Genomic DNA, 25,437 nt, shown 5'->3' on the forward strand with positions numbered 1-25,437 from the left:
CCTGTCAACACAAACTCGCACGACTGTCGACACAAACATTACACAACTTCAGTCTCGTGTGTCATGCATCAGTGTGTGTGTGTGTGTGTGTGTGTCTGCTGACTTGTGTGTCGTGTCAGACGAGGAGGGTGGCGTGTGCTTCTCCACTCTGGCCTGGGAACATTTCGTCCCCTTATAGTCGATGACAGTCGCTCAGTGAACATTGTGAGTCTGAAGATGTTTGTGTGTATTTGTGTGTGTGTGCAGCAGCAGCAGGCCTTGGCTCCGCCCCCTGAAAACAAAGAGGAGAATCCTGAGGAGACCACGACTGAGAAGGACCAGGAGGAGAAGATGGAGTGCCAGGAGGAGGCAGACAAGCAGCAGCAGGAGGAGGAGGAGAAGAAGGAGGAGAAGGAGGAGGAGAAGAAGAAGGAGGAGGAGGAGAAAAAGGGGGAGAAGAAGGAGGAGGAGAAGACGGAGAAGCGTCCAGACAGCAGCGACTAGAGCGTGTGATCATTTTTCTACGTGATATTTTCTAATAAAGTTTGAAGCCTCGCCTCTGGGTCGTCACCTTGCTGACTCGCTAATCTGGTTAATAACTCCTCATCCATTCCTCTCCGCCGCGCTCTGATTGGCCGGCTCCACATTATAATCCGCCGTTTGTAGGTCAACCGCTCCGACCGCCGCGCCGGGATTTCAACTCGCGCTCTCCACTCATTCAGAACCCCGAGAGGAGCGTCGGGCCCAAAGGACCGGCTTGAGTTCAGTTGGCCAGAACATTATGACCAGCTGCAGCCATCACTAATGTTTTCTTCTGTACGTGGTTTACTGCAGACGCTCATCTCTCCTTCACCTCTGTCTTTCTTCTCAGCTCCTCTCTTTCATACCTTCCCTCCATCTCTTCTGTTGTCTCTCTTTTCTCTCAACTCTCCACATCCCTTTCCTTTCTTCCTTCCATTTCTGTTTCCCATCTCCTCTGTTTCATACCTTCCCTCCGTCTCTACTAGCTTTCCTCTGAACTCCATATCTTTTCCCATCTTCTCTCCTTGCTTTCCTATCTTCTCTATCTCTCTTTCCTATCTTCTCTCCATCTCTGTTCCCCAGCTTCTCTCCTTGCTTCTCTATCTCTCTTTCCTATCTTCTCTCCATCTCTGTTCCCCATCTTCTCTCACTTTCTTTTTCCAAATCTCTCTTTCATACCTTTTCTCCGCCTTTCCAAATCTTCTCTTTCCTCTCCTCTGTCCCTTTCCAATCTTCTCAGCTCTCTTTCCTCTGGTCTCTATCTCTCTTGCATATCATTTCTCCTCTTTTCCATATCTTCTCTCTCCTCTCTATCTTCATATCTTTTCTATCCTCTCTTCTCTCTATATCTCTTTCAAATCTTCTCTATCTTTTCTCTTCCTCTCTTCTCTTGTATCTTTTCTCCTCTTTTTCATATATTCTCTTTCCTCTCTTATCTTCTCTCGTCTCTTCTGTTTTCTATCTTCCTTCTCAACTCTCAATCTCTCTTTCCTATCTTCTCTCAATCTATTCTATTTTATCATTTCGTCATATCCCTTTCCTCTGTTCTCCATGTCTCCTTCCTATCATCCTTCCATCTCCGTCCTATCTACACCATCTCTCTTTTCCTTCTCTCCATTACCTCATATCCCACCACCTCTCTTTCATATCTCATCTCCACCTCTCTTTTCTGTCTTCTCAGTCCATCTTTCCCATGTTCTTTCCATCTCTATTTCCTATCTTTCCTTCTTGCCATCTCCCTTTGCTATAGTTTTTCCTCTCCACTTCCTTTCTCCATCCCATCTACTCTCCATCTCGTTTTCCACTTCCCCCATCTCTCTATTCCCTCCATCCGTCTCTTGTTCTTCCCGTATATCGCTCCTCTCGAGGACTGTCACACAACAGTTGATTTGTTGCTTCAGAGTGGACTGAAAACAAGAGGAACTGCTGACTGCAGTCATGTGAGAGTGTGTGTGTGTGTGTGTGTGACCTCATGTTCTTGTGTCAGCTCCTCAACAGTGCTGGAATTTCTTGAGACGTCCAGTCGTTGCCTGGAGCAGCTGCAGAAGGAGACGTTCTACTGAAGGTGATCATGTCTTTTGTTCTCACACCACAGGTACCCTCGCTCACTCTTTTCCTGCTCAACCTCCCCTCACTCGCTTTTTTCTCACGCCGGCCAAAACTAACAAAAAAGTTTGACCTGCGTTTGCTTTTCAGAACCTCCGACTTTTGTTTTTCCTTCTTGCTGTTTTCACCGTTTTCTGAAGAGGAAGTTCTCAAACAGAGATAGAACTCGTGTTGTTGGTTCAGATAAGAAGGCGGGAGGACTTCCTCAAAAATCTTTATTTATTCAAATCTACCAAAAATGACTCAACTAACAAAATATTCCTCTTTTGTATAATTGTTTAATTTTAGTGGAAAAAAAAATGTCAAACTAAAAAAACATTTTAACATTTATTTTGAAAATAAATTATAGAATAAAATGTATTTTAAAAGTCAAAGTGAAATAAATTTAAAAAATAGATGGAATTTTTATTTTACTTCGTCCAGATGATTCAGATCCAGACATGTGGATCTGGACCATGTTTGCTGGTTTGACTCTGGAGGATCTGACATGAAGTGTTTGTGTGTCAGTCCAGGATGGGCGCCTGCTCCTCGTGTTTCTGGTTCCTGGTCTGGCTGCTGGTCCTCGTCTGCTTTGCGTGGCCCCTCAGCATCACCCTCGGGGGCCTCTACGGCCTGATGAGCCCCCTCAGCACCTGCCTGGGCCTGGACCGCCTGTCGGACCTGCTGCTGGAGGGCGCCAGCCTGGGCCGGACCTGCACCCTCAACATGAAGCACGGCAAGCCGCTTTGCTGAGACCAGAACCGGAGCCGGATCCTCAAGACTCCTGCCGAGTCGTCCACAATAAACACTCAAGACACACTTGTGGTTCCCTTATTTCCCATCAGTCTTCTAGCTCAGCTCGTTTCTTTAGGGTCGTGAGGGCAGCAACAGAGTACAGAGGCCCAGACATCCTCCTTCTCTGACTTTATATCCCCAGCCTGTCCTGGGTTCTACTGCCTGGTTCTGTATTTTTCTCTTGCTGGGTCTGATGAGTGTTTGATTGACAGCACCCTCACATAAATAACTTCCTCTCAGTGCAGGATGCTCGTCCCACCTGCAGATCCATCTATTCTGGAGCTTATTGAAATTCCTCATGAATATTCCATCAGTGCCTCACCTGCAGCTGCTCATCCCTCCTTTCTTTCTAACCCCTCCCTCTCTCCTGCTCATCCCTCCTTTCTTTCTAACCCCTCCCTCTCTCCTGCTCATCCCTCCTTTCTTTCTTTCTAACCCCTCCCTCTCTCATGCTCATCCCTTCTTTCTCTCTTTATAACCACTCCTTTCTCTCTTTCTAAACCCTCCCTCTCTCCTGCTCATCCCTAATTTCTCTCTTTCTCATCCCTCCTTCCTCTCTTTCTCACCCCACTCTCTCTTCTAAACATCCCTCTTTTCATCCTTATTATCTCTCCTTTCTCCCCTTCTAATTGTTCTCGCCGCTCCTTCTCTCCTGCTCATCCCTCCTTCATCTTAAGTTCATCCCAACTTTCTCTCGTTCTTACCTCTCCCCCTACTGCTCATCCTTTCTTTCTCTCCTTATCCATTCTTTCTTTCTTTATCAACCCTCTATCTCTACTTCCTCTCCAACTCCTCTTTCACTCCTTCTAAGCCTTCTTTTTTCTCTCTTGACCCTTCCTTTCTCTACTTCTTATCCCACTTTCTTTCCTTGTAATCCCTCTCTTTCTCCTTCTCACCCCTCCTTTCTGTTTTTCTCATCCTTCTCTTTTCACTACTTATCCCTCTTTCACTCCTTCTCATCCTTCTTTGTTCTCTACTTCTCACCTCCCTTTCTCTTCTTCTGACCCCTCCTTTCTCTACTTCTCATCCTTTTTTCCAAATGTCACCCCTCCTTTGTCCCCTTCCTTTTTTCTCCTGACCCCTATTTTCCTCCTTATCGCCCCTCTTTTCTCTCTTTCTTCTCACCACTCCTTTCTTTCCTTTTTACCCCTTCCATGCTTCCATTTTCTCACCCCTCTTCCTCCCTCACCTCTTTCTCTCCTCTTCAGCCCTCAAGACTGTTTTTTCTTTTTGTTATATTTCATTTTTCCATCTCTCAATCACCATATTCTCTTGCTTCATCTCTTCTTCTTAGCCACCTTTCACATTTTTCTTTCTCCATCTGTCTCTGCTCAGATTTATCTTCCTCCTCTTGCCATTTATTCAATCCCTCTCCACACTCATCTTCTCCTTCCCTTTGTCTTCCTCTGCTTGTCAACATGAATAACATCTTCTTCTCACTCATTTCTTCTTCAGTCTTCCATAGATACTACTGTGACCTCCTCTCTCTCATAACCTTGACTCCTCTTCAGATTCTCCTTTCATCCTCTCTCTCTTCTAGACCCTCTTCCTGTTTTTTTTTCCTTCTCCTTGGTCATCATTCCTGCCTCAACCTTTTTCCTTTCATCCCAACATGAACTCTTCTGTTCTTCCCTCTTCCTTTGTCTCTTTATTTTACGTTTCTTATCTTTTTTCCTCGTTCTTTGCAACCTTGTCTCCTTCTTTTCCTCTTCTTTTTTTCCTCCATTTGAAGGAAGTTTTTTGTTCCTGGGCAGCTTCGGCTCTGATCATCTTTACTGACTGATGAAGTCCTGCTCAGGTTCTGATGGTTCCACAACTCAGTCCAGTCCAAATCACTGCATTCTTGAAATCATCTCCACACCTTCACTGCATCACTCAAAGAATTGTTGAAATACACTCACCTGTCAAAAATGTACTCACCTGTTCAACACATGGAAAATGTCAACCAATCATTCAAGTTTATTTTAGCTCATCCACACACAGAATCCAAGTTCAAGTTCTCATCATAGTAACGGAAGATTATCTCTGCACATGTTTTAAGAAAGTGACCTTTGGCCTCCAGAGTCAACTAATCACAATCTGACTGAAGGAGGAGACGGAAGTTTCTGCCTCTGCTCTGATTGGCCCGTCAGGCGTGAGGCACTTGAACCGCTGCAGGTTTCCCAGCACTGACTTGTCACAAGGACGGACCTGCGAGGGTCCCGGGCTCATTAAAGTGAGGTTGTGGGTCAGGCTTACAGCGGACGCCACCGACTGTTACGTATGGGGGAGGGGGGGAGCCCGGGGTCATGTGACAGCAGCATATGATTCACAACTCTCTCTGCCCTTTTGTGTCGTCGTGCTCGAGCCGCTTGTGGCCTCCAGAACTCGCTTATTTGGATCAGAGCAGCAGAGTCACGTTGTTGACGAGTGTCTCGACCTCCATGACAGTTGTTGTTGTGTTGTTGTTGTGTTGTTGCTGACGAGTGTCACAACCGCCATGACAGTTGTTGTTGTGTTGTTGTTGTGTTGTTGCTGACGAGTGTCACAACCGCCATGACAGTTGTTGTTGTGTTGTTGTTGTGTTGTTGCTAACAAGTGTCACAACAACCATGACTGTTGTGATTGTGTTGTTGCTGACGAGTGTCACAACCGCCATGACAGTTCTGGTTGTGTTGTTGCTGACGAGTGTCTCGACCTCCATGACAGTTGTTGTTGTGTTGTTGTTGTGTTGTTGCTGACGAGTGTCACAACCCCCATGACAGTTATTGTTATGCTTTTGCTAACAAGTGTCACAACAACCATGACTGTTGTGATTGTATTGTTGCTGACGAGTGTCACAACCGCAATGACAGTTGTGGTTGTGTTGTTGCTGATGAGTGTCACAACCTCCATGACAGTTGTGGTTGTGTTGTTGCTGATGAGTGTCACAACCGCAATGATGGTTGTGGTTGTGTTGTTCCTGATGAGTGTCACAACCGCAATGATGGTTGTGGTTGTGTTGTTGCTGGCGAGTGTCAAAACCGCCATGACAGTTATTGTTATGCTTTTGCTAACAAGTGTCACAACAACCATGACTGTTGTGATTGTATTGTTGCTAACTAGTATCGCAACGGCAATGACGGTTTTGGTTGTGTTGTTGCTGACGAGTGTCACAACCGCCATGACAGTTGTGGTTGTGTTGTTGCTGACGAGTGTCACAAGCGCAATGACGGTTTTGGTTGTGTTGTTGCTGACGAGTGTCACAACCGCCATGACAGTTGTGGTTGTGTTGTTGCTGACGAGTGTCACAACCACCATGACAGTTATTGTTATGCTGTTGCTAACAAGTGTCACAACAACCATGACTGTTGTGATTGTATTGTTGCTGACGAGTGTCACCACTGCCATGACAGTTGTGGTTGCGTTGTTGCCGAAGAGTGTCACCACCGCCATGACAGTTGTGGTTGTGTTGTTGCTGGCGAGTGTCTCAACCGCCATGACGGTTGTTGTTGTGTTGTTGCTGAATAGTGACACAACCGCCATGACAGTTGTGGTTGTGTTGTTGCTGAAGAGTGTCATAACCGTCATGACGGTTGTTGTTGTGTTGTTGCTGAATAGTGACACAACCGCCATGACAGTTGTGGTTGTGTTGTTGCTGAAGAGTGTCATAACCGTCATGACAGTTGTGGTTGTGTTGTTGCTGGCGAGTGTCACAACAACCATGACAGTTATTGTTGTGTTGTTGTTGGCAAGTGTCACAACCACCATGAGAGTTGTTGTTGTGTTGTTGCTGGTGAGTGTCACAACCGCCATGACAGTTGTTGTTTTGTTGTTGTTGGCGAGTGTCACAACCGCCATGACAGTTGTTGTTGTATTGTTGCTGACGAGTGTCACTACTGCCATGACAGTTGTGGTTGTGTTGTTGCCGAAGAGTGTCACCACCGCCATGACAGTTGTGCTTGTGTTGTTGCTGGCGAGTGTCTCAACCACCATGACGGTTGTTGTTGTGTTGTTGCTGAATAGTGTCATAACCGTCATGACAGTTGTGGTTGTGTTGTTGCTGACGAGTGTCACAACCACCATGACAGTTATTGTTATGCTGTTGCTAACAAGTGTCACAACAACCATGACTGTTGTGATTGTATTGTTGCTGACGAGTGTCACCACTGCCATGACAGTTGTGGTTGTTTTGTTGCCGAAGAGTGTCACCACCGCCATGACAGTTGTGGTTGTGTTGTTGCTGGCGAGTGTCTCGACCGCCATGACAGTTATTGTTATGCTTTTGCTAACAACTGTCATAACCGTCATGACAGTTGTGGTTGTGTTGTTGCTGAAGAGTGTCATAACCGTAATGACAGTTGTGGTTGTGTTGTTGCTGACGAGTGTCACAACCGCAATGACACTTGTTGTTGTGTTGTTGCTGAAGAGTGTCACAACTGCCATGACAGTTCTGGTTGTGTTGTTGCTGAAGAGTGTCACCACCGCCATGACAGTTCTGGTTGTGTTGTTGCTGAAGAGTGTCTCAACCGCCATGACAGTTGTTGTTGTGTTGTTGCTGAAGAGTGTCACCACCGCCATGACAGTTCTGGTTGTGTTGTTGCTGAATAGTGACACTACCACCATGACGGTTCTGGTTGTGTTGTTGCTGAAGAGTGTCTCAACCGCCATGACAGTTGTTGTTGTGTTGTTGCTGAAGAGTGTCACCACCGCCATGACAGTTCTGGTTGTGTTGTTGCTGAATAGTGACACAACTGCCATGACAGTTCTGGTTGTGTTGTTTCTGAAGAGTGTCACCACCGCCATGACAGTTGTGGTTGTGTTGTTGCTGAAGAGTGTCATAACCGCCATGACAGTTGTTGTTGTGTTGTTGTTGGCGAGTGTCACAACCACCATGACAGTTAGTGTTGTGTTGTTGTTGGCGAGTGTCACAACCACCATGAGAGTTATTGTTGTGTTGTTGCTGGCAAGTGTCACAACCGCCATGACAGTTGTTGTTTTGTTGTTGTTGGCGAGTGTCACAACCACCATGAGAGTTATTGTTGTGTTGTTGCTGGCGAGTGTCACAACCGCCATGACAGTTGTGATTGTGTTGTTGCTGACGAGTGTCTCAACCACCATGACAGTTGTGATTGTGTTGTTGCTGACGAGTGTCTCAACCGCCATGACGGTTGTTGTTGTGTTGTTGTTGGCGAGTGTCACAACCACCATGACAGTTGTTGTTTTGTTGTTGTTGGCGAGTGTCACAATCTCCATGACTGTTGTGATTGTGTTGTTGCTGACGAGTGTCTCAACCGCCATGACAGTTGTGATTGTGTTGTTGCTGACGAGTGTCTCAACCACCATGACAGTTGTGATTGTGTTGTTGCTGACGAGTGTCTCAACCGCCATGACGGTTGTTGTTGTGTTGTTGTTGGCGAGTGTCACAACCACCATGACAGTTGTTGTTTTGTTGTTGTTGGCGAGTGTCACAATCTCCATGACTGTTGTGATTGTGTTGTTGCTGACGAGTGTCTCAACCACCATGACAGTTGTTGTTTTGTTGTTGTTGGCGAGTGTCACAATCTCCATGACTGTTGTGATTGTGTTGTTGCTGACGAGTGTCTCAACCACCATGACAGTTGTGATTGTGTTGTTGCTGACGAGTGTCTCAACCGCCATGACGGTTGTTGTTGTGTTGTTGTTGGCGAGTGTCACAACCACCATGACAGTTGTTGTTTTGTTGTTGTTGGCGAGTGTCACAATCTCCATGACTGTTGTGATTGTGTTGTTGCTGACGAGTGTCTCAACCGCCATGACAGTTGTTGTTGTGTTGTTGTTGGCGAGTGTCACAACCTCCATGACTGTTGTGATTGTGTTGTTGCTGAAGAGTGTCACAACCGCCATGACAGTTGTTGTTGTGTTGTTGCTGAAGAGTGTCACCACCGCCATGACAGTTCTGGTTGTGTTGTTGCTGAATAGTGACACAACCGCCATGACAGTTCTGGTTGTGTTGTTTCTGAAGAGTGTCACCACCGCCATGACAGTTGTGGTTGTGTTGTTGCTGACGAGTGTCATAACCGTCATGACAGTTGTGGTTGTGTTGTTGCTGAAGAGTGTCATAACCGCCATGACAGTTGTTGTTGTGTTGTTGTTGGCGAGTGTCACAACCACCATGACAGTTATTGTTGTGTTGTTGCTGGCGAGTGTCACAACCGCCATGACAGTTGTTGTTGTGTTGTTGCTGGCGAGTGTCACAACCGCCATGACAGTTGTGATTGTGTTGTTGCTGACGAGTGTCTCAACCGCCATGACGGTTGTTGTTGTTGTGTTGTTGTTGGCGAGTGTCACAACCACCATGACAGTTGTTGTTTTGTTGTTGTTGGCGAGTGTCACAACCTCCATGACTGTTGTGATTGTGTTGTTGCTGACGAGTGTCTCAACCGCCATGACAGTTGTTGTTAGCGAGTGTCACAACCACCATGACAGTTGTTGTTTTGTTGTTGTTGGCGAGTGTCACAACCTCCATGACTGTTGTGATTGTGTTGTTGCTGAAGAGTGTCACAACCGCCATGACAGTTGTTGTTGTGTTGTTGCTGAAGAGTGTCACCACCGCCATGACAGTTCTGGTTGTGTTGTTGCTGAATAGTGACACAACCGCCATGACAGTTCTGGTTGTGTTGTTTCTGAAGAGTGTCACCACCGCCATGACAGTTGTGGTTGTGTTGTTGCTGACGAGTGTCATAACCGTCATGACAGCTGTGGTTGTGTTGTTGCTGAAGAGTGTCATAACCGACATGACAGTTGTTGTGTTGTTGTTGGCTTGTGTCACAACCACCATGACAGTTATTGTTGTGTTGTTGCTGGCGAGTGTCACAACCGCCATGACAGTTATTGTTGTGTTGTTGCTGGCGATTGTCTCAACCGCCATGACAGTTGTTGTTGTGTTGTTGTTGGCGAGTGTCACAACCACCATGAGAGTTATTGTTGTGTTGTTGCTGGCGAGTGTCACAACCGCCATGACAGTTGTTGTTGTGTTGTTGTTGGCGAGTGTCACAACCACCATGACAGTTGTTGTTGTGTTGTTGCTGGCGAGTGTCACAACCGCCATGACAGTTATTGTTGTGTTGTTGCTGGCGATTGTCTCAACTGCCATGACAGTTGTTGTTGTGTTGTTGTTGGCGAGTGTCACAACCGCCATGACAGTTGTGATTGTGTTGTTGCTGACGAGTGTCACAACCACCATGACGGTTGTTGTTGTGTTGTTGTTGACGAGTGTCACAACCTCCATGACTGTTGTGATTGTGTTGTTGCTGACCAGTGTCACAACCACCATGACAGTAGTTGTTTTGTTGTTGTTGGCGAGTGTCACAACCTCCATGACTGTTGTGATTGTGTTGTTGCTGACGAGTGTCTCAACCGCCGTAACAGTTATTGTTGTGTTGTTGCTGGCGAGTGTCTCGACCTTCATGACTTGTGTTTTTGTTGACTTTTTGTTGGACCAACCAGACCCACCTCAAGGAGACTCAGACTCTCGACTTTATGAATCATCCTGAACAACCGCCACACACAGATACACACACTCACAGAAATAAACAGATAAGTACTGATCTGTGAGTGAGTGTGTGTGTGTGTGTGTGAGTGTGTGTGTGTGTGACGGGATCCCGGACCTGAACAAATATTTGGGTCTTGACTACCTGAGCGAGTCAGGTGAGTGTGTGAGAAAGAACTCTTAAACAGAAAGAGGTGGATGGTTCAATTCTCAACTGTTTAAAAAGACTGTTGAATTGGGGACCCTGGTGCTCCAGTGCGCCGACGTGAGGCGAGGAGGGGTGAGGGGGGTGAGGGGGGGGGGACTACTTAAAGGCGGATTAACGCTGGCAAGACATTAAGTCCAGCCTCCTGTCCGGCTCAGCAGCGGCACATCAACCTGCTCTGGAGATCGACCCAGCAGGGGGGCGGGCTCGGTGGGCTCCAGAACCTTCATGACGAGGACCAGTCGGAGTCTGGAGCGCTCGGCACACTCGGCAGGACGCGCTCTGGCACTGCGCGCTCGACGCACGGCGAGGACGGCGGGGACCCATGCGCTCCTTCTTCTGCTGAACGCGACCAGCACCGGACTCTCAGGCTCGGACTGCGACCTTTAGCGGGATCCCGGGACTCTAACCCCTTTTTTTTTCTTGGAAAAGGATTCACCCAGTTGTGCCCGCGTCTGCTCCGGATGCTTAGAAATGGGGGAATGGACCATACTAGAGAGGCTCCTGGAGGCTGCTGTCCAGCAGCACTCGACTATGATCGGCAGGTAAGAGAAGCGCCAGAACCAAGCCCAGAAGAACCGCAGCAGCCTCCAGGATCGTCTTTAGCATGGTGCCCAGCCCCCCGTTTCTGTCTTTGTGCCTGGAGTATCTCCTGTGGTTCCCCCCATCCATCCGCCTTCCGTGTCTGTGTTGTGGACCCCCATCGTCGGCCCGGGTCCGGGTCTGGACCGGGCCACTCACTAGAGCCCACCTGGCGGTCTTTGTCTGTTGGTGGTCTGTGGTCGCTGTCAGCGGTTTGATCTCGATGCGATTATTTAATCAGAGACAAGGTAAGACCGGAACCACCCGTCGCCCCCACACCCCGAGTAACAAGTCCCCGAGCCTCCAGGTGGGAACCGGGTCCATCCCGGTACCGCCTCGTTATAGCAGGTGTGCACACAAGCAAAGAAGATTATCAGAATAAAAGCCGGAATCGTAAGTCTGTGATTTAAGCACCCACTCTGGGTCAGAACCGAGCCTGTCAATCACCCGCAGGGTCATCCATGATCAATAATTAATAACAGGTGTTGAAGGTCATCAAAGAACAAACGTGTCTAATCGATCCGATCCACGACGATCACTCATGGATGATGCAGGTGCGACTGGAGCTGCAGGTGGAGTAATCCATCCCAGAGGGAAAATTGAAAGATTTTTGTTTTTTAGTCACACAAAAAAAAACACTCACACTGAGATTTTTATTTAATCATTTTGTTCCGCAACTCACGTGATTCGAACGGGTTGATTAAAAATGGAGGTTTTAACTTTATTTATTTATTTATTTTGTAAATTAGGTTCATGCAGATGTGAAATAATCTCTGGCAAGTGAATATCGATCGCTCGCCTTTAGAGTATTGAGATTCAATTTAACTTTAAGGAAATATGTTTTTGTTTTGTTTTTTTCTTTAATTTTAACCTCGTTTTGTTCTAAATGTTGTGTAAATGTTTCTTTTTATTCATATCTGAAAACAAACAGATGATCGTGCAGTTATTATCGGACGTTTTTTTTAAGTTATTTCTGACATTCGTATCGTTATTATTTTATTATTAAGCATGCTGGTGTGTGGCTCACTATTTGGCAGCGAAGTTAACGCATGTTTGAAAAATAATATTTTTCTGTTCACCTGTTTTTTTTCCTGAAAAGTTGCACAATAGGCGATGATCTTACTGATACACGAAAAAAAACGAATCTTCTTTGAATCTTCCTCACAGCAGGTTTGACGCAGAGGCTCACTATCTGGCAGGCCCGTGAGGACCTTAAACAGTCTATGAACTCCTGAGGTTTATTTATTCACACCAGAGCTTCTGCAGACTCGATTTTTGAATTATTTATTTCCATCCTTCTGTTTCCTTAAATTAAAAAAAGATATATATTTTACATTCGTTAAAACATTACTCAATTTTCATTCAGGTGTTCGTCCAGAGAACATCAGTTATTAACATTTAAGAAGGTAAAAACAAATGTTTTATTCTCTTTACTTAATGCTTAATAATCATTTATTAAATACATTCTGTAGTTGATCGTTTTTTCGTATTTTTACCACAAAAAAATACAGTTTTATTGACAGTGCAGTTCAGAGAGTGACTTGCACGGGTCAGTAAAATAAAAAAGACTTTTTTTAAACTAAAATTCTTATCATGAAAATCCTTTCGAAGTGTGTTTTTTTTAATATTCACAAACGCATTCAATCCATTCCAACTGCTGAGCAGTCGCAGTAATTTGATCACCACTTATTGATCGTTTGTGCCGCAGAATATGATTCAACCAGCAACAGTAGGAGGCGCTCTGTTCCTCATGGTGCAAGATCGTTGATTTATTTCGTTAAAATAGTGAAATTCGAGTGTTGCTAAGGAGTTTCAAACACAAATGCAGATTGTTTAATTCTTTATTAAAATAACAGGATTCGTTTTCTTTTTAAAACCAAGATAAAAGGAAAACAAGTTTTGTGCGACAATATCTTTGCTGATAACTATAAAACTCAAATGACGCATAAAATACCCACTTTTTTCTCACTTTACTAAATAAAATAATAATAAGTCAGTATATTAAAAACGTAATCAACGAACGAAAGGAAAGATTAAAAAAGAAGCACAAAGAAAACAACGTTAAAAGAAATATGTAAAGCACAAATCACTGTTAAATATTTCAGAGAATGTTCTTTTTCTATCATCATCTGCTCAGGTTCAATTGAGCTCGTCGCCATCTGAAATTGTGTTTAAAAAGGGGGATGGAGGGGGGGGGTCGTTCAGTTGAATCTCTCACACAAATTTATTAAACACACATTATCGTCTTTGCCTTCAATTAAGTTTTAAAACTGAAATGAGAGATTTTCCGAACAAAAAATGATGGAGAGAAAAAAAACAGCAGCCGGTGAGCCCGGTTCAGCACCGGACAGCTCCTCTTCATAGTGCGTCTGGTTTCAAGTACATTCAGCACCGGACAGCTCCAGTACACTGACGTCATCACGAGCGCTCTTAACTAACGATTTGACGATAAAAAGCATCAGAACGTTCTAAAAAAAAAACTCAATACAAGCTATTGTTTAACTAGCAAAACTAAATTGTATGTTAAAACGAATCCCTCTTAAAATCACAACTTTCTCTCTCAACTCAGGGTTGTGGGTCAGAACCGGACAGCTCCTACGAACTTTAACTCTTCGACAAACAACGTTGACAATTAAAATAATGAAAGGATGGGTCAGAACCGGACCTCTAAAAGAAAAAAAGACTTAAAATGTGCTTTAAAAGCAATTTAGGATCTTCTATCTTGTCTCTGTAGATGTTTAAATGTAGAAAGTTTCGAAAGTTCAGATCATTGGAGAAAAAGGAAAACAAAAAAATGTATTTTAAAAATAAATGTATGTGAAGTTTTTCTTTGATTATAAAATGGTTAAACTACAAGAAAATAAGAAAACAACTGTTAAACTAAATAAGTAAATCTTCCAAACTTCACATTTTGGATCAGAGCCGAGCAGCCCTCAAGACCACTCTCAAAACATCTTTAACACAACGTCAACATATTTAAGGCAGGATCTGCTCACTTAAAATCCAAAGATATTTTTCACGTGAACAAACCGAACTGGGTCAGAACCGCACAGCACCTCAGAACCCCTCAGACCGGGTAGGTTACATGTATTTCACGTGCTGCTGCGTGTGCTTGTTGTTTTAGGATCCTGCTCACGGTGGTGGTGATCTTCAGGATTCTAATCGTGGCCATCGTGGGGGAGACGGTCTACGATGACGAGCAGACCATGTTCGTGTGCAACACCCTCCAGCCGGGTTGCAACCAGGCCTGCTACGACAAGGCCTTCCCAATCTCCCACATCCGCTACTGGGTCTTCCAGATCATCATGGTCTGCACGCCGAGCCTCTGCTTCATCACCTACTCCGTCCACCAGTCGGCCAAGCAGAAGGAGCGGCGCTACTCCACCGTCTACCTGACCCTGGACAAGGACCAGGACTCGCTGAAGAGGGACGAGAGCAAGAAGATCAAGAACACCATCATCAACGGGGTCCTGCAGAACACCGAGAATTCCACCAAGGAGGCCGAGCCCGACTGCCTGGAGGTCAAGGAGATCCCCAACTCCGCCATGAGAACTACAAAGTCCAAAATGCGGCGCCAGGAGGGAATCTCGCGCTTTTACATCATCCAGGTGGTTTTCCGTAACGCCCTGGAGATCGGCTTCCTGGTGGGCCAGTACTTCCTGTACGGGTTCAACGTGCCGTCGGTGTACGAGTGTGACCGCTACCCCTGCATCAAAGACGTCGAGTGCTACGTCTCCCGGCCCACGGAGAAGACCGTCTTCCTGGTCTTCATGTTCGCCGTCAGCGGGTTCTGCGTGATCCTGAACCTGGCCGAACTCAACCACCTGGGCTGGAGGAAAATCAAGACGGCGGTCCGGGGCGTGCAGGCCCGCAGGAAGTCCATTTACGAGATCAGAAACAAGGACTTGCCGAGGATGAGCGTGCCGAACTTTGGCCGCACTCAGTCCAGTGACTCCGCCTACGTGTAATCAGAAGGCGGACCGACCCGAACGCCCTCTTTTTTATTTCCTGATTTCTCCGAGAGGACTCGAGCGTGGGCTGCGCCCGACCCCCCCTCCCCCCGCCCTCCACGCCATTACTGATGCAACTTTTTACAAACATTTCTACTCTGACGTGTTCACCCATTTACTCTTCTGCTCCGTTCCAAGATACCGCGGCAGGTCCGGTCGGCCGACGGTTCTGACGGGTCACTTCCGGGTCCAAACCTGTAATGAACATAAACATAAAAAGCGACAAACTGGAATCAAGAATTCAAGTTCTAGTTCAGCCAACATACCATAATATTCAGCCTCCATGGCGATACTTTCAGAAGCAGAAAGATTCAAACTTTAACATCCAAAATTGATTCATAAAGAAAAATTCAAAGTGAAATCGGAGCGAGTCGGTGCACTAGCATGTTAGCTTCACTGCTGTTAGCGCGGACCATCCGTACCGTAAAGCCTGGACTAGTCGAGCAGCAGCTCCTGATACGATGTCGATGTTTATTCGTGTAATCTTACATGTTTCAGCGCTAAACTTTATTTGCCTTAAAATGATTTTTTTTATTCTTTCTTTACTTAAAAAAAATATCCATGTCCAGGGGTTTGTCTTCTTTTTTCATTAAAGACCTCTTTTAAACTTTTGTATTTTTTAAATATAAAAACCTCAACATCAACTCGTTACAAAATGATTTTCAGAAATATTTTTTGTATCTTTTTTATTTTTTCAGAGTTTAAAAAGTCAACTTTACTCAGCTTTAAACAACTAAACTTTGAAATTAACAAAACATTTTTTTTATATATTTTTAAAACTCAACAATTTGACGCAACATTTTTTTACTTCCACACTTTCTTTTGCTCTTCATGTGACCAACTTCTGATATACATCTATATATATATATCTATATATATATATATAAAGGGGATTTATATCTTTTTGTCCCCTGAATTCGCCTTCTTTACACAACGTCTGACCAATACAAAGGAAGTGACCCGTAAGCTCCGCCCACTTCCTGTCTGACCTGGGTGGTGAGAAGAGTGAATACATTAAAAAAAAAAAGAAAAAAAAGAGTTGCACTACGGAGGTGAACACCAGAGAGGTTGATCCAAAAACGTGCTGACTGTTTCTTGGAGACATTTGTGGACTGAACATCTGACCCTGTGGCTCCGGGCTTCATCAGCGTCCGGTTCTGTTCTCGTCGTGGCCTCGGTTGCACCACTGACCTTAAGCAATGTTCCATCGCTTCAGTCTGCTGACGTCCTCGCTGCTCTCTGCTCTTCTGTTTGTGTGTAATCAAGTGCCATACCTGTACATAGACATGTATATCTCTGTAACTCACAGTATATAAACCTGTATAGACGCCGAGAGTCACTCACGGTTTTCTATCGGCTTCAATGTTTGTTGTGATTTTAACGCAGAATTATGACGCTTCTCTGGTTTGTTTGGTCGGAATGTGACGGAGAGAAAAACTGCTTGATATGAATATAACTATGACACACACACCACACACACACACACACGTCAGTCAGAGCTGCATGATACGTACAAGCTGTGTTAGGCTGTCATGACGTCACAGGCAGGGGGCGCTGTTAAACTCTGTGTTTATTATTTACTATAAAAAAAAAAAAATGTTGTCGGAGATGTTGTCGGTTTCTATATCAAAGTGTCTCGAAGGAATGTTTCGCTGGAAAATATGCAAGATTGACCAAAAGACTCAAACCAAAAATTTTCCGACACAACTTATTGATCGTCAATCGTTCTGAAGAATCTATATCTGATTTTCTTTTATGTTGTTTTTTTTTTCTCTGACGCTGTCTTTTTTTAATGTTCCAAAACGTCTGAGATGTATGTGATTAAAAAATAAATAAATACGCAAAAATCACTCGCAGGCCACCAGGGGGCGTACACGAGAGCTTCCGCTAAAATTTAGCTAGTGAGTCATCTGATTTAGCTTTCATGACATCATCACAATGGACCAATCAAAAGGCACAAACATCCACTGATGAATTTCAATCTACCTTGTAATGCTGCACATGCTGGGACCAAATCAGAGTCTCCATCTCTTCATCTAAGAAAACATGCTGACGAAGATTTAAGTTTCTTTCTCGATCCTCATATTTGTGTTTTGGTTTGAGGCGTCGCAGTGAGTTGTGTTGCGGTTCTGTTCGTGTATTGTGCAGCTCTTGTTTACTGACACACACACTCACACACACACACACACATGTGAAACAGCACAAGACATTTTTAACGGGGTGACACAGATACCTACTCTGGTGCTACAGTTTTATAGAACGCTTTTAAAATTGTACGACAACCGAAATAAAAGATCAACAATCACATTGTCTGAAATAAACTTCATGTGCACCAAAAATATTTGTGTGTGTTCGTACCTGTTTGTGTGTGTGTGTTTCCGTGTTCATAGGTGTATCAGTGCATCCACAGAATATTTTAAAAGGTAAAATGAAAAAAATAATCAATACATATTTCTTTAAATCTAGAAGAATATATTTCTGTCAACAACATGATGATTTTATATTGATTTTTAAATTAATGTTTTTACAAAAAAATGTTTAAATATTAGGGTTATTAGGAAAGATATGTTAACATGTGAGAGTGTGAGACGAAAAATATTTTTTGGGTGTAAAATAAGATTATATATATATATGTTATTATAATATATTATATTTATATCATCACAGTTACAACATGAGCCATAAACAGAACAAAAAAAAAAAATCAAAAATCGATTTAAAAAAATCCACGATATTCACTTGTGTCAGCGAAAAAAACATTATTAAAACTAAAAAGTCAAGAAATGCAACAAACTTTAGCATAATTCTGTTCAAAAATGTTATCGCCTACATAAAGTTATTTTAATAATTTAATTAATTACAACATAAAGTGAAAATATCATTTTCCATTCCAACATATTTCGATTAATTTAAATATAATTTAGTTTTTACTTTTCATTTGCGCTTTGGCAGTCGGAAAATACCATAAACATCATCTTCCTGTTGTTTTATCCCATCAAAGAAATTCTTATTTAAAGGACGTCAAGAAATGTTAAATTATTTATTTTTTTAAACTTAAACTACAACCGATAATATATGTTTAAAAAGAGTCACACAAGATTCTTTGACTTTGAGGATCAGATGATTTGAGTGTGTGTGACATCACTAGGTTCCGCGTTTGTTCGGAAAACAAATTAAATACATTTATTATTAGTTTTTTCTCTGGTGAAAGGACCTTGACGTGTTCTGAGGTCTTGTGCAGGTCAAGAAGGTTCTTCTGATTATGGGAAACCTCTGCAGTAACGTCGTCATAACGTCTTCTTTACCGTCAGCACGGGGAAGGTCGGGGGAGAGTAGCGAAGGGAGGAGCTGGAGGGACTTGGCGGACGCGAGGAAAAAAAGAGTTTACGTACTTTTCTGCAGAAGGAGAGACCAGACCTCTGCTGGATCCACAAACTGAAAGCCAATAATCAAGGACAAAGAGTGAGACACCAGAGTGAAACTGAAAATATTTCAGAATAAATACTACCAGAGAAGATAGAAAATAAACAAGGAACAGGAAAAATATGTTGAGTCGACGACTCAGTGATCAATATTATCAACAGAAAAGTCACAAGAGTAAGTTAAGCCTGAAACAAAACAACTGAAAGCTTAGAGACCAAGAGCGATATGAAGAGTGAGATCAAGAGTGACTTGAAGAGTGAGACTTAGTTACATGATGAGTGACACCAATTGTGTCCTGAAAAGTGACACTAAAAGTGTCACAAAGATTGAGATAAAGAGTGACATTAAGTGTAATAACAAGAGTAAAAGGAAATGTAAGACCAAGAGTAACATGAAGAGTGAGAAAATTACTGAAATCATAGTGACATTAAGAGTGAGCTCGAGAGTAACAAGAAATATGATAAAAGAGTAACATAAAGAGTGAGAAAAAGAGTGACATGAAGAGTGAGACCTACAGGGACATGAAGAGTGAGACTTAGTTACATACATAGTGAGACCAAATGTGTCCTGAAAAGTGAGATCAAGAGTGACGTTAAGAAATGAGTAACCTGAAGTGTGAGACCAAGAGTAACATGAAGTGTGAGACCAAGAGTAACATGAAGAGTGAGTTCAAGAGTAACATGAAAGGTGAGACCAAGAGGGACATGAAGAGTGGCACTAAATCACATGAAGAGTGAGACCAATTGTGTCCAGAAGAGTGAGACCAGTTATGTGCTGAAGAGTGAGATCAAGAGTGACATTAAGATTAATAACAAGAGTAACATGAAGTGTGAGACCAAGAGTAACATAAAGAGTGAGAACATGAGTGGCATGAAAAGTGAGACCAATTGTGTCTTGAAGAGTGAGGCCAATTATGTCCTGAAGGGTGAGATCAATAGTGTCAACAAAGATTAATAACAAGAGTAACATGAAGTGCGAGACCAAGAGTGACATGAAGAGTGAGAACATGAGTTGCATGAAGAGTGAGTTCAAGAGTAACATGAAAGGTAAGACCAAGAGTAACATGAAGAGTGAGACCTATAGGGACATGAAGAGTGAAACTAAATTACATGAAGAGTGAGACCAATTGTGTCCTGAAGGGTGAGACCAAATATGTGCTGAAGAGTGAGATCAAGAGTGAGATTACTATTAATAACAAGAGTAACATGAAGTGCGAGACCGAGAGTGACATGAAGAGTGAGTTCAAGAGTAACATGGAAGGTGAGACCAAGAGTAACATGGAGAGTGAGACCTATAGGGACATGAAGAGTGAAACTAAATTACATGAAGAGTGAGACCAATTGTGTCCTGAAGGGTGAGACCAAATATGTGCTGAAGAGTGAGATCAAGTGTGAGATTACTATTAATAACAAGAGTAACATGAAGTGCGAGACCGAGAGTGACATGAAGAGTGAGTTCAAGAGTAACATGGAAGGTGAGACCAAGAGTAACATGAAGAGTGAGAATGTGAGTGGTATGAAGAGTGAGACCATAGTGACATTAAGATTTAGTCCAAGAAACAGGTAAGACCAAGAGTGACATGAAGAGTGATTTCAAGAGTAACATGAAAACCAAGAGTGAGATAAATTGCAAGTCAAAGACACACACGACGAACTATTGGATAAAGAGTGGGACTAGAAGTGAGATAGAAAGCGATATAAGGTACGAGCCCAAGAGTGAGTCGATGTTTTTCTACTCATGAAAGGGTGAATAAATGTCTAATCATGTGATCGCTGTTCATTATGTGTTGAAAGTCACTCATGAAACTCATGAGAAGCAGCAAAACCGAGCCGGGCTCTTCCTTCTTCCACCTGAAAGAAAATCCCATAATACTTTCTGAAAAGCGCCGTGTCGCCCTGATTCTCTCTGGCCGGAGCCAGAACCAGGCCCGGAGCGCTCTTTTGTGCAGAATTCTCCGGTTCTGTTTGATCCTCTGGGCCAGAATTAGCCGCTAGCCGCGGCGCAGACGTGTGACGCCGCGTGTTACGAGCAGATACGCCGTCGTCGTGGAGACGGAGCGGCTGTAGTGAGTCCACGAGTGGGAGGACGAGGATAAGTTGGTGACTCTGAGCGAACACTCGGGTCACGAAGACTCGCGACAACACTTTGAAGAACTCAAGAGCAAAAAACAGCGGATTTGTGCGTCTGGTTCGGTGCTGTCTGGGTCGCGCCGGCAGATTTGGTGCAGAGAAGGATAACAATTTGGTGCCTGACGGTCTGCAGATTAACTTCATCCATTTTCACCTCGGATTATTGGATTAAACACAGATTTGTCAGACAGACAGCACCTGAGCTGCTGACTCATCTTTTCACCTGCAGGTCACTCTGGAGGTCACGGACCACATGTGATATCTGTGATGTCACCGAGATCAATTATGAATGAGTGATGAGTCAGCAAAGAAAAGAGCTTCAAGAGTCTCGAGAGTTTTCTTCTCCGTCATTCACTCTTTCATCCGTCATTTCCTCATCCACTTACTAACTCTACATTCGTTAACATTGATAAAAGTCCTCAATTCACCCATTCATGCCTTCTTGAGATCAATTCATCCGTCCACTCACAGATTCATCCGTCCTCTTTTCCACCATCCTTTTTATGCTTCTTTCCTACATTCATCCTTCATCTTTTTATGACCTCTATTCATCTATTCAACTAGCCATTCATTAAGCCACTCATCCATCCAACCATTCATCCATTCATTCAACCATCCGTTCATCCTGCCACTCATCCATCCAACCATTCATTCAACCATCCGTTCATCCAGCCACTCATCCATCCAACCATTAATCCATTCATTCAACTATCCATTCATCCAGCCACTCATCCATCCAACCATTCATCCATTCATTCAACCATCCATTCATCCAGCCACTCATCCATCCAACCGTTCAACCATTAATTCAACCATTCATTCGTTCATCCCCTCATCCATCCATCCAGTCATAATTCACCCGTCCATTCATCAATCCACTGATCCATTAATACATTGATCCATCCACTCATCAATTCATCCATTCATGCCTTCTAGAGACCAATTCATCCGTCTACTCACAGATTCATCTGTCCATTTTTCATCATCCTTTAAACGCTTCTTTCCTACGTTCATCCTTCATGTTTGTATGACTTCCATCCATTCATCCTGCCACTCATCCATTCAACCATTCATCAATTCATTCAACCATCCATTCATCCAGCCACTCATCTATCCAGTCATCATTCATCCATTCATTTATCAATCCAATCATCCATTCGTCCATCCATTTATCCTTTCACTCATCCATTCATTCTTCCATCCATTCATCTACGCCATCAACCATTCTTCCTGCCATTCGTTCACCCATGCATTCAACCACCCAGCCATCTGAAAATTAATTCAACCATTAATTAAACCATTCATTCATACATTCTTCCATTCAACTATTCCTCCATCCATTCATCAATCCATTCAACCATTTAAGCATCCATCCATCCATCCATCCATCCATCCATCCATCCATCCATCCATCCATCCATCCATCCATCCATCCATCCATCCATCCATCCATCCTTCCATCCATCCATCCATCCATCCATCCATCCATCCATCCATCCATCCATCCATCCATCCATCCATCCATCCATCCATCCATCCATCCATCCATCCATCCATCCATCCATCCATCCATCCATCCATCCATCCATCCATCCATTCATCCATCCATTCAACCCTTCATCCATCAATGTATCAAACCAGTCATCCCTTCAACCATTCATCCCTCCATCTTCCAGACTACATTTTTTTCAGGGTCATGATGAGTTTCAGTGTTCTGGAGGTCTGCAGTGAAGACTGCTGCTTCAGCATTTCTTTCTCCTCTCGCCGGCTCGCTCGGACTTCCTGCAGCCACTTAGCTGTTCCTGCATCGACTAATCTCTTGTAGAACACTCTAGCGCTTCCTGATAAACGTTTGGGTTCAGCTCCATTACACGGCCAATAAAAATCGATGGCTGACAAGTCTTAATCAGACACGGACGCTTTCGCCCGCCAAGTGGTCTTGTAGCGATACAGAGGAACCCGCGGAGGGGCGCCGTAACTCACTCTCTCATGAGGCGACGCGAGGCATGCTGGGAAATCTGCGTCGCCGTGCAGATTTTTGTGCAGCCGGAGCATAATAACATAATTTATGTAAATATATGCATTAATTGAGTCATCCTCACGTTCATTGGCTCATACATTCATCCCCTGCTCATAATTTATAAATGTATTATTTTGAATATTCGTGTATTCTTCAAACCTTGTGTAAAATGTTAGTTCATCCTTTCATCCACTTTCTATCTGACAGGCTTAAGGTCGGATGAACGGCTGATGAGGATGGAGGTGCGACGACAGACAAACAATTTAATTGGAAGACGACATGTTGTTGTACCTGCCCGTGTTAAACCCTGGACTCCTGCTGAACCTGCCCTCCTCCTCCCTCTCTCGCCTCCCCCTCTCCTCCCTTCTCGCCCATCCCCCACTCGCTCCCTGAATCACTGTCTCACCGCTGGAGCTGCAGACAATTGTTCACATGTAGATGCTGGAAGAGAATGAAAGGATGAGGAGGATGGATGGATGAAGATGAGAAATGCATAAATAGGATTGACGAAGAAGATGATGAACGCATGAGGAGGATGGATGGATGAATTGCATTTAATAATTGATACTGAGTTTCATGATGCATTTGTAGTCTTTAATTTACTCAGATTCATCCATTCATCATGAACAACATTTGTTAGTCAACCTGTTCTCAGCATATTATTCACTCATCCATCTGTTATTTCTCTCGTTTACCTCACTCATTAATTGATTCCAACCTACATCATCTACCTGCTCACGCACTCACCCTTCCATTCATGTGTTCATCCATTTTATAGTGGTACATCATCTTTACGTTTAACGATCATTCCTCTTCACTCACTCGTTCATTCATACAGCCAATGATGACAAACTATCCATTTCATTCGTTCACCCATTAATTGATGATTAATTCATACAAACAACGCATCATTACACAGTTTCATGATTTCATCCGTTCATCATCCTTCCTTGTTTCTTTTCCTAAATTCACCTCATTTCATCCTTCCTTATATTTATATAATCCATTCATTCTCTCAGTCATAAACTAAACGTTTCACTCTAACAACTACCATTCATTCATTCACTCATGCATACGTTAAACGGCAACCTCAGTTCATCCATTCATCAACAGTGTGAGACTTTGCTGAGCAGGATCAGTCCCTCCAGTCCTGGTCTGATCTGTAGTTCACTTCAGACTCTGGGGTTTCGGGGTGTCGGGGTCTGATGTAGGCCTGAAGCTGTTTCCATGGTAACGAGAAGTAAAGAGTCTAATGAGTCCGGGCTAGTGGAGCCGGTCCATTGATCGTGAATACACTTAAGAAGTTCCCCCTCAGGACCTCACCCCTGACCCCCGTCTACTTCTCCTGGTCCTCTCTTCTTATGTGTGTGTTGCTGCTGCTGTCAGGGAACCTTGTTTTCAGGGAACGTCGGAACATGCAGCTCCTGGTTCCCTGCAGCAGTGGCGCCCCCTCAGCCTCGGGGCCGCCGCTGCACCAGCTGATTCACTGCAGTTCCTCGCTCAGGCCTCTGGGGGCTCGGCTGGAGACAAGCTGGTCTCCTTCCAAACACAGAAGTTGAGAGAGCAGCTGCCCCCCTGCGGCGCCCCCTCCCTGCACCACTCTGCAACTGAACACACCAGCACAGTCAGAACACGCACACGGAATGTCAAGAGCCGGAATCATCAGTCTGAGGCGCCCGGAGACACGGCAGGGATCCTCCAACTGAGACCAGCAACCAGAGTCCGGACCACCTCAACCCTGGCTAGCTAGACCTGGTCTCTGATCTGGTCTTCCTCATGAAAAAACACAATTTGAGAACATTAACAAATACAGACACACACCTACAGACAAACGCTTACAGACAAACACAATCAAACTCACAACTACAGACAAACACCTATAGGCACACACGTACAGTCACACAACTAAAACCGCACACTTAACATAACAATTATAAACACACACTTACAGAAACACATTTATAAACACACTTCAAAAAACACACTTACAGACATATACTGCCAATAGCAGGTACATACACATAGCTACAGACACACACCTATAAACAAACACTAACGGACACACAGCTACAGACACACACTTACAGAAATATACTTACAGACACACAACTACAGACACAAAACTACAGACAGACATCTACTACCACACACTTACAGACACATACCTACAAACACACAGACATAAACGTATAGACACACAGCTACAGACACAAACATTCAGGCACACACCTACAAACAAACAACTGCAGACACATCTTTTATTAGATGCTTCACACATTTTTGTGTGTCTGCATGTAGTCTTGTCATGTGAGTGAGTGAGTTGTGTGTATAAAATATTCATGTTTCCATTAACTCTAATGAGTGTGTTGGTGGGTCACTTGTCGACTGGTCAGAGTTGATAAGTTTAGTCTAAAATGTGATCTAGTTTGACGCATTGTGGAAGAACCACCTGATCCTGGTCCTGGTCCTGGTCCTGGTCCTGGTCCTGGTCCTGGTTCTGTTCATGTTCCTGTTCCTGTTCCTGGTCCTGGTCCTGGTCCTGGTCCTGGTCCTGGTCCTGGTCCTGGTCCTGGTCCACATGTAGATCTGATTCTCTCTTCTCCAGACATTACTTCATCAGCCTCCTCGGCTCCTCTGACCTCATTCCAGGCGCCGTCAGCGCGGCTGTTTCCCGGCAGCATCTGTCTGTGGCGTCTGAT

At 44.1% G+C, this 25,437-nt stretch overlaps 2 protein-coding genes and 1 long non-coding RNA gene across 4 annotated transcripts in view; all 3 read left to right on the top strand.

Annotated features, from left to right (window-relative positions):
* aqr (aquarius intron-binding spliceosomal factor) overlaps nucleotides 1-534 on the top strand; it is a 47,399-nt gene extending 46,865 nt beyond the window's left edge. The window contains exon 35 of the mRNA XM_087779262.1: nucleotides 247-534. Within this exon, the coding sequence (XP_087635388.1) occupies nucleotides 247-483 (237 nt within the window). The 3' untranslated portion in view covers nucleotides 484-534. The remainder of the gene's footprint in view (nucleotides 1-246) is intronic.
* Nucleotides 535-1,917: 1,383 nt separating this feature from the next.
* Nucleotides 1,918-2,904, top strand: LOC148060775 (uncharacterized). Of its 2 annotated transcripts, none has more exons than XR_015709289.1 (2): nucleotides 1,918-2,065; nucleotides 2,614-2,904. It is a non-coding gene; the product is annotated as an uncharacterized LOC148060775 (long non-coding RNA). The 2 variants fall into 2 exon arrangements; XR_015709288.1 differs by having other exon boundaries at nucleotides 1,992-2,095.
* Nucleotides 2,905-10,760: 7,856 nt separating this feature from the next.
* Nucleotides 10,761-17,482, top strand: LOC148060776 (gap junction delta-2 protein). Its single transcript, XM_087780046.1, has 2 exons — nucleotides 10,761-11,119; nucleotides 14,281-17,482. The coding sequence occupies exons 1-2, from the start codon at nucleotides 11,049-11,051 to the stop codon at nucleotides 15,122-15,124; spliced, it is 915 nt and encodes a 304-aa protein (XP_087636172.1). The 5' UTR covers nucleotides 10,761-11,048; the 3' UTR covers nucleotides 15,125-17,482.
* The last annotated feature ends 7,955 nt before the right edge of the window (nucleotides 17,483-25,437 follow it).

Source organism: Callionymus lyra, chromosome 18 (assembly GCF_982586985.1).
Source record: "Callionymus lyra chromosome 18, fCalLyr1.hap1.1, whole genome shotgun sequence".
NCBI classification, from domain to species: Eukaryota; Metazoa; Chordata; class Actinopteri; order Syngnathiformes; family Callionymidae; genus Callionymus; species Callionymus lyra.

Coding starts and splice junctions, on each gene's coding strand:
- LOC148060776 (XM_087780046.1), top strand. CDS start 11,049: ATGGGGGAATGGACCATACTAGAGAGGCTCCTGGAGGCTGCTGTCCAG. Junction 11,120..14,280: donor CACTCGACTATGATCGGCAG/GTAAGAGAAGCG, acceptor TTGTTGTTTTAG/GATCCTGCTCACGGTGGTGG.